At 44.8% G+C, this 9452-nt stretch overlaps 1 protein-coding gene across 1 annotated transcript in view; it reads left to right on the top strand.

Moving 5' to 3' along the window:
• The window catches only part of LOC109926153 (integrin alpha-7-like), a 181105-nt gene that overhangs the window by 141239 nt on the left and 30414 nt on the right, over positions 1-9452 (top strand). Inside the window, exons 6-7 of the mRNA XM_048618867.1 lie at positions 3064-3271; positions 7363-7556. Coding sequence (XP_048474824.1) covers positions 3064-3271; positions 7363-7556 — 402 coding nt within the window. The remainder of the gene's footprint in view (positions 1-3063; positions 3272-7362; positions 7557-9452) is intronic.

The raw sequence follows: 9452 nt of genomic DNA, 5'->3' as shown, positions 1-9452 counted from the left end.
GCTTTTCCAGCAACTTTGTTTTTGTTCCTGATTTACAGCATCCGCAGTTCTTTTGGTTTTTATTAAGCCATTTAATCTGTTGGTTGCAGCTCTTTATCCTGCCTGATATTGTGATGTGTTTCAAATGGGCTTTTCTCTGTTGCCTTCAGTCACTGGCATGTTGACTACCACACGGCACTTCACTTTATTCTTCTGGAGTTGCTGTGTTGCACTGGACTGTCACCTACTCTTAAAAACTACAGCTAGGCATCCTGTGGGTAGGAACTCGATTTTGACTCTTCTGTCCATTTAGTTTTCAAGAAGTGGGGTGGGGGGGGTGACATTGGCTTTGGGGCCCTTTTCCATTGATCCCTCAGGATGAGTCAAGAGCTTGAGAAATTTTAGCTCATGAGGCCATAAGATGACGGAGCGGATGTAGGCCATTCAGCCCATCAAGTCTGTTCCATCATCCTCAAACCCATTTTCCTGCCTTTTCCCCACAACTCTTGAGTCCTTCATTGATTAAAAATCTGTCTGTCACAGCCTTGAATATACTTAACAACCCAGCCTCGACAGCCCTCTGGGGTAAAAAATTCCACAGATTCACTCCCCTTAGAAAAAACAAATTCCTCCTCATCTCTGTATTAAATGTGTGACCTCTTAGTTTGAGCGTAAGTCAGACTCTGGTCCTAGCCTCTCCCACAAGTGGAAACAAACTCTCCACATTTCCCCTGTCAAGTCCCCGTTAAGAATCTTGTATGTTTCGATAAGGTCCCGTATTGGGACAAAATTGGGACTAGACCATCATTTGCACTGCAGCGCTCAGTTTAAAGGAGGTATAAAGCTCACATTTGGTGTCATGGAACAATACGTAGCTCTTGAGGAGCAACAATGAACAGACAGATAGTATCCTCAAACACATGGAGATGTGTGATTGACTGATGGGACTGTTGTAGAGTTGGGTTCTGCCCTTTCATCCATGGGGAGCTTACGTTGGAGTCTAGGCAAAGCCTACAATTGGAGGTCATCTCAGCTCACTGGCTTCCAGGGTTCTGTGGTAAATGGGTTGGGCAGTCTGATCCTAGTTCCTGGTGAATGTGAGCACAACATTATAATTGATACCAAGTTGCCAATCTCACTTCAAGTTGCCATAAAGACTTCTGGGGTGTGGGGTGATGGAAAAAGAGAAGCAGTTAAGGTTTTTGAAGATTTAAACCCCTCTCCATCCCCTAAAACCCTCCCCCCTCCGAGAGATTGCCTCTTTGTCTCCAGGATTAAAGAGTCGCAAATAAAATTTTGCAAATGTACAGCTTTGAAATGGGCGAGTTTGGAGAGTTTGATTTGTTGAAAGTACTAGAGCAGTGAATACTGGTGATGCAAGGTCTAAAATGGAAAAACTATATCTCCCCCAGCACAAAATACCCATCTTTAGGAAGCACACAAAGCAAGTGTTTGACAAGAAGGGAAATATGATTGAGTCTGGTAGAGAACAATTTTAGACCATTTATCCTATAGGATTTTCATGTCAGTTCTAGAGTTAGCGTGGGTTTTTACACATCAACTTTAATGAAAAGTCTATAGTGGTTGAAAGAATGTTGTATATTTATTCATAAGATCTGGCATCAGTGGTAAGCTGAACATTTATTGCCCGTCCTTAATTGCTCCTGAGAAGCTGCTGTGAGCCATCTTCTTGAAGACAACCAAGTGGCTTGTGAGGCCATTTCAAGGGCAGTTAAGAGCTGACTGTGGGCCTGGAGTCACATGTAGACCAGCCTGGGTTAAGGACATCAGATTTCCTTCCCTAAAGGGCATTAGTGAACCTGTGGGGTTTTTACAAAAACTGATAATGGTTACAAGTTCGCCATTAGTATTGAATTCAAATTTCACCATCTGCTATGGTGGGATTCAAACAGTGTCCCCAGTACATTCGCCAGGGGCTCTGGATTTCTAGGGTCCAGTGACATTGACTACTGTGAACTGTACAGCATTGGAAGTGGAGCAGTACTATTGAAAAAGCAGGCCAGTGGGATGAATTGGGTAGTCCTTTCAAAGAGCTGGCACAGGCATGATGGACTGAATGGCCTCGTCTTCTGCTCTACCATTCTCTGACTGATGAGGATAGGGTGAAATGGTAATCTAATCATCCCTCCAATGCACCACATGAATGAAAGGGAAAGCTTTGGAACGTATATTATGGTGTTCCTGTTAATGACTGAACTTCATACCTTTGAGTACAGGGCAATTTCTTTAAAGCCCATGGTCATATTGGTACTCATACAGGATACACTATGATATTTGCATACAGTATGAAAGGCACAACAGTGTAGTTGGGCCCTAATGCCATACATCCAGTTGTGTTCACTCGACTCTGTTTAAATAAAGATTTATTTCAAACCACATTATTTGTAGAAACCCGGATTGTATTTCCAGCAGGTTCCAGACATCTGAATGCAATGCAAACTATCCCCAGTTCCAATGCCTAGAAAACAGAGAACATTTCTTTACCAAGCCAAGAAGAAACTGAGTAAAGCCACCAGCATTACCCTCTCTTTGAATTAAGACCAAAATAGCCTCCTTTACTGCAAATTTTGAAGATTGGATACAACAGCGAGAACCTATTTTGAGTGTTCAAGGAGGCCATTTTAACCAAAATTGCCCATCAGGATGAGATTGGGCGGAGCCCTGATTTTCCAATCTGCCTCATGCTGTTCTCCAATGGAGAAGAATATTATGTGGGGCTTTAAAAATGGATAATTTTCCAGATGCAGTGGATTTTCTGCCAGTGAGTTAGGGTAAAATTGAAGAATATTTTAGCCTGATGTCCTCTTGTAGTCTGATATTTGTGTTACTAACATGTGCTTATATACCTCAATGTGCTGGCTCAGGTAACTGCCAAATAGGTTCTGCATTCAATATAACTTTCGTTATAAAGAAGTCCTGAGAGATGCCTAACCAAGGGTTTTTAAAAACACGACTTTCTTGCCCCCATTGCATGAACCCTGTGTTTCTAAAACTCCGTTGATGCTAATTGTGCCACCAACTCTGTACACCGGTGTTTGTTTTAACTGCCTGTACTCCTTTCAGGATTTTCAGTAGACTCAGCGAAAGGCCTCACTCAGCAAGACGAGCTGAGTGTGGTCTCTGGGGCACCCAGAGCCAACCACACTGGCGCTGTGGTGATCCTGAAGAAAGAGGGCGTCAACAGACTGGCACCAGAGCACATTCTGTGGGGCGAGGAGCTGGGATCATCATACGGCTACGCAGTTGCCACGGTTGACCTCAACAGCGATGGGTAAGATAAAATCAGTTTTTCTTTCATCTCTCTCTCACTCAATGGTGTGTTCAGTGACATTTTATCTCCACTCCATCCCTCCAAGATTTCTGTGCACTCTAACTCTGGCCCATTTTCCAATTTTCATTTCTACACCATTGGAGGCTGTGCCTTCAACAGGCTAGGCCTAAGCTCTGGAATTCCTTCCCTAAACCTCTCTGTCCATCTCTCTCTTCCTTTAAGATGCTCCCTAAAGTCCCTTTCCTCTTTGACCAAGCCTTTGTGTGGCATACTGTCAAGTCTGGAAGGTAGGCAACAGGAACAGGTGTAAGCTGGATCACAGCTGGCCTTTTACCTCAATGCCATTTTTCTACACTCATCCTATTCTATCGATTGATCAATCTCTCTCTTGAATATACTCAATGACTGAGATTCCAGAGCTTTCTCTGGGGCAGAGAACTCCAAAAGATTCATAGCTATCTTATTCTGAGACTACGCCCATATTTCTAGACCCTCACCAGTTTTCTTTCCTGCATCTTCCCCGTCAAACTCTCTGACAGGTTTGTGTGTTTGAATGAGATCACCTCTCAGTTTTCCAAACTCAAGAGAATAAAGGCCTAGTCTCCTCAATCTACTCTCCATAGGACAGCCCCACTGTCCCAGGAACTAATCTGATGAACCTTCATTGCACTCCCTCTATGGCAAGTGCATTCATGTGTAGGATGTGGGCATTGCTGGCTGGGCCCAGCATTCCTTGCCCATCCCTAGTTGCCCCTTGAGAAGGTGGTGGTGAGCTGCCTTCTTGAACCGCTGCAGTCCTCCTGCTGTGGGTTGACCCACAATGGGAATTCCAGGATTTTGACCCAACCATCCTGTCTTAGGTAAGGAGACCAGAACTGTACACAACACTCCTGGTGTGGTCTCCCCAAGGCTCTGTAAAATTGTTGTCAGACAAATCTTTGCCCCTGTACTCAAAACCTCTTGTTCAAAGTAAAAGTCAATATGCCATTTCCTTTCCTGATTGTGACAACTGCTTTCAGTGACTTACAACCTTGTGAGAGGTGATCTTATTATAGGATCCCCTACAGTGTGGAAGCAGGCCATTCGGCCCATCGAAACCACACCAACCCTCTGAAAAGCATCCCACCCAGACCCGTCCCCTACCCTATCCCGGAATTTCCCACCCTGGACACTATGGGCAATTTAGCATGGCCAATCCACCTAGCCTGCACATCTTTGGACTGTGGGAGGAAACTGGAGAACCCGGAGGAAACCCACACAGACACGAGGAGAACATACAAACTCCACACAAACAGTCGCCCGAGGGTGGAATCAAACCCAGGTTCCGAGCGCTGTGAGGCAGCAGTGCTAACCACTGTGCCACCGTGCCACCCAAAAAGTCCTTGGGTCCTCCCTGGTGGGGAATTGACACGGTTTTCCATGTGAAAGGTGGGGATACTGACCACTACACTAGTGAGGACTTCCCAAATTGACAGATGTTAGATTCTAAGGGAAGCTGACAAAGTGAATTCAGAAGAGCATGTTACACCTCTTGGTGAAATGTAGAACTGGGGAATTAAAATAAGAGGTCTACCATTTACAAGAGACATGAGGTGGAATTTCTTCTCACCGAGAGGGTTGTAGATGTTTGGAATTGTCTGCCCCAGTGGAGGCTATGGTACTAAATATGTTCAAAGACTGAGTTAGACAGAGATAACACAGTGTGGAACTGGAGGAACACAGCAGGCCAGGCAGCATCAGAGGAGCAGGAAAGCTGACGTTTCAGGTCGGGACCCTTCTTCAGAAAATGCTCTTCTGATGCTGCCTGGCCTGTTGGTGTTCCTCCAGCTCCATTCTGTGTTCCTCTGTCTCTGACTCCAGCGTCGGCAGTTCTTACAATCTCTTCCTTCAGACTGTCACTGCTTAATCATCAGGAACAGTCACACACATTTCTTTTTAACTGGAGGTGCAGCAGAAGATCCAAGACTAAGGAGTTTCACGTAAAAAGTGGTGGTCATGCCTTTTTTGTTTGCTTTTTAGTTGCATTGTGAGAAATGAGGTTATGGCTGGTGGCAGGGTGAGGGTTGGGCACGGAACGTGGTTGGAGAGGGGGGCGCGAATGTGTTTGGTAGGGCACTGGCAGATGGCAAGATTAAAGTCGATTGGGTAAATTTGGACCTCGTTGCGCCCATTTTATAGGCATAATCTTGGGGACGGGTGTCATAAACTGTTAGACCCCTTATTTATAGACCTGTGCTTAACTTACATTTACACCCATCCCCCTCAGACAAGCTGCTGCCTGCACTGCCATCCCCAAGAAATTTCTTCTTGTTAAAATAGCAGAGATAGGGGCTCTCATAGTGCAGTGGTGGTGTCCCTACCTCGGACCCAGGAGTCCTGGGTTCAAGTCCCACCTGCTCCAGATGTGTGTAATAACATCTCTGAGCAGGTTGACTAGAAAAATCGAACTTGATGGAGTTATCTGTGGAATTGTGCCAGACCCTGGCAACTCACTCACATGATGTTAACAAGGTACAATTTTGAACTGACCTAGGGTCTCCTCTTGGTTGTGCTGCATGGTTCATACAGGGCGACCATTTTGGATGCTGCCTCAGAGGAGAAAATACAATACAAAGAAAGAACTGTAAAAATTGGGGCAGTTTTCATGAAAATCAAGAAGTTTCAGGATTTTTAATAGAAGTATTTAAAGTGATGAACTGATGACGCAAAGTCGATAGAAACAATTTCTTTCTGATAATTATGGGGAGGATTGTTGGAATTATAATAATATATAATAATTATAACAATATAAGGGACATCAGATAACAGAAACATTGAAAATAGGAGGCGTAGGCCATTTGGCCCTTGGAGCTAAAGCCACCATTCTATATGATCATGGCTGAACATCCAATTCAGCCCCCGTTCCCTCTTTCTCCCCAAAACCCTTTGATACCTTTAACCCTAAGAACTATATCCAAATCCTTCTTGAAAACATTCAGTGTTTTGGCCTCAACTGCTTTCTGTGACAGAGAATTCCACAGGCTCCCCACTCTCTGGGTAAAGACATTTCTCCTCATCTCAGTCCTCAATGGCCTACCCCTTATCCTTAGTCTGTGACCCCCTGGTTCTGGACTCCCTGGTCATCAGGAACATCCTTCCTGTGTTTACCTTGTCTAGTCCTGTTAGAATTTTATAGGTTTCTATGAGATTCCCCTTCATTTTTCTAAACTCCAGTGTATACAGTCCTATATGATTCGGTCTCCCTTCATACATCAGTCCTACCATCCCAGGAATCAGTCTGGTAAACCTTCACTGCACTCCCTCCATTGCCAGAACATCCTTCCTCAGGTAAGGAAACCAAAACTGCCCACAATACTCCAGGTGAGGTCTCACCAAGGCCCTGTACAATTGCAGCAAGACATCCCTGCTCCTGGACTCGAACCCTCTCACTATGAAGGCCAACAGACCATTTACCTGCTGTACCTGCAATGCTTACTTCCAGTGACTGGTGTACAAGGACACCCAGGTCTAACTGCACCTCCCCCCTTTCCCAATCTATCACTGTTCAGATAATAAGCTACTTTCCTGTTTTAGCTCCTAAAGTGGATCACCTCACGTTTATCCACATTATACTGCCTCTGCTGTGCACCTGCCCACTCACACAGCCTCTCACACTGAAGCATCTCTGCACCCTCCTCACAGATCCCCCTCCCCTTAACCCAGCCGCAAACCTGGAGAGAAGAAACCATTTCTCGCAGTTTGTTGTGAGCCTGTGGAATTCGCCAGTTGAGTCAGTGATTGAAGCAGAGGTCGGGTCAATAATTAATAACAGTTTCAACAGGAGAGTGAAGGAGAGACAAATAAAGAGCTATATGAACAGGATGAGCACATGGGATTATGACTTCCTCATCTTTGTTCAGTTCAGTGGCCTGTTTATATGTTGTCGTACCTGGGAGGTTCTCCGACAATTGACCGTAACTCGGAGTCTTGATGCATTGACTTGGGCAGCCTGTTCTCTTGCCCCAGCGGCTATTCCTGCCTTCACTTTTCCATCAGGACCCATATAGATATTCCATGCCATGACGACATTCTGTTGACCTTCTGTTTGGTAGGTGGATGGATCTTGTGGTTGGCGCTCCCTACTTCTTTGACCGAAAGGAAGAGATTGGCGGTGCTGTCTATATCTACATTAACCAGGCCGGCAAGTGGGGTAGCGTGAAGAGTCTCCGGCTGAATGGGACCAAAGATTCCTTGTTTGGGCTGGCTGTGGCTAACATTGGGGACATCAATCAAGATGGATTTGAAGGTGAGTCTCTCTCCGTGTTGTTTCAGGGTAAAGCCATTCAGTCTCACCGGAGTGGGGGGAGGACCCAAAGCTTTGGTGTTTTGTAACAATCAGAAGCAATTTACTGACAGTTTAAATTCTTTTGTTTTGTTTTTGCAAACTGTGGAAACTGGCTGAAGGTCTGAGCCCCATAAAACCACTCTTCAAAGCATTGGAGAAAAGTCCAAAAACCTGTGATCAAGTTTAAAAAGTTGCTGAAGCAAGCGCGTTCTAAAATAAGCATTTTTCATTTTCTTGGCATGCTTTCATTTATTAGTCACAGCATTGAGTCGTTTGGTGGTACAGAACTTGAGAGTTTATGAAAAAAAGACACATTTTGTTGAAGATTTTTATCTTGTGCTCATCAGAGCAATTTGCAAGAACAGCACGTTAAGAGGAAAAGTAATGTTTTGGCTGTATGAGAGGAGAGTGCTGATTGGGTGACAAGTGGACTCTGGTAACGGCATGCTATGGAGAGTGCACCAGTTAGTTATGACTGACAGTTAACTGCCAAGCTTTGTTTAAATTTTAAACAAGCCAGGCTGACTTTGATTGGTCATAGCACTGCCCTGAGAAATGAACCAGAGAATGGTTGCCAGAGGTGCCATAAACTTGGAAGCCTATCTCATCTGCAGATGGTTTGTAAAATGCGGCCATTGTTAGAATAGATAACAGCAAAAAAATGCAAACGTTTTGAACAAGTAAAAAAGTACAACACTGGAACAGGCCCTTCGGCCCTCCAAGCCTGTGCCGACCATCATGCCCTAATTAATCTAAAACCAAACCTGTCATTTTTCGATCCATATCCCTCCATTCCCTCCCTATTCATGTAACCATCCAGACGCCTCTTAAATGTAGCCAATGTGCCCGCTTCCACCACCTCCTCTGGTAGTGCATTCCAGGCTCCTATCACTCTCTGCATGAAAAACTTTCCTTGCGCATCTCCCTTAAACTTTCCCCCTCTGACCTTGAGCCTGTGTCCCTTTGTAATTGAAACTTTAACCCTGGGAACAAGCCTCTGACTACCCACCCTATCTATGCCTCTCATAATGTTGTAGACCTCTATCAGGTCTCCTCTCAGCCGCCGTCTTTCCAGTGAAAACAATCCTAGTCTTTTTAACCTTTCGTCACAGCCAATGCCCTGGAGACCAGGCAACATCCTGGTGAACCTTCTCTGTACTCTCTCCAAAGCTTCCACATTCTTCTGGTAGTGCAGTGACCAAAACTGCACACAATATGCCAAATGCAGCCTAACAAGGGTTTTATATAGCTGCAACATGGTTTGTCAACTCTTGTACTCCCCGCCCCTGGAGATGAAGGCAAGCATGCCATATGCCTTCTTAATCACCTTGGCCACCTGTGTTGCTACTTTTAGGGAACTGTGGACCTGTATGCCCAGTTCTGTCTGAATGTTAATGTTCCTGAGGGTTCTGCCATTAACAGTATAATTCACACCTAAATTTGATCCTCCAAAATGCATCACCTCGCTTTTTTCCAGATTAAACTCCAGCTGCTATTTCTGTGCCCAAGTTGCCAATCTATCTCATCTTGTTGTATCCTTTCACAATCGTTGGCACTATCAACAACTCCACCAATCTTCGGGTCATCAGCAAACTTGCTTATCAGACCACCCACATTTTCCGCCAGATCATTTATATATACTACAAACAACAAAGGACCTAAGACTGATCCCTGTGGAACACCACTAGTTACTGGTCTCCATTCTGAAAAACACCCTTCCATCGCTACCCTCTGTCTTCTATGACCAAGCCAGTTTTCTATCCATCTAGCCAGGCCACCCCGAATCCCATGTGGTTTTAGTTTTTGTACTAATCTGCCATGTGGTACTTTATCAAATGCCTTACTAAAGTCCATATA

This window comes from Rhincodon typus, chromosome 41 (genome assembly GCF_021869965.1).
Source record: "Rhincodon typus isolate 14 chromosome 41, sRhiTyp1.1, whole genome shotgun sequence".
Lineage (NCBI taxonomy): Eukaryota > Metazoa > Chordata > Chondrichthyes > Orectolobiformes > Rhincodontidae > Rhincodon > Rhincodon typus.
This window is presented reverse-complemented; position numbering and strand designations above follow the sequence as displayed.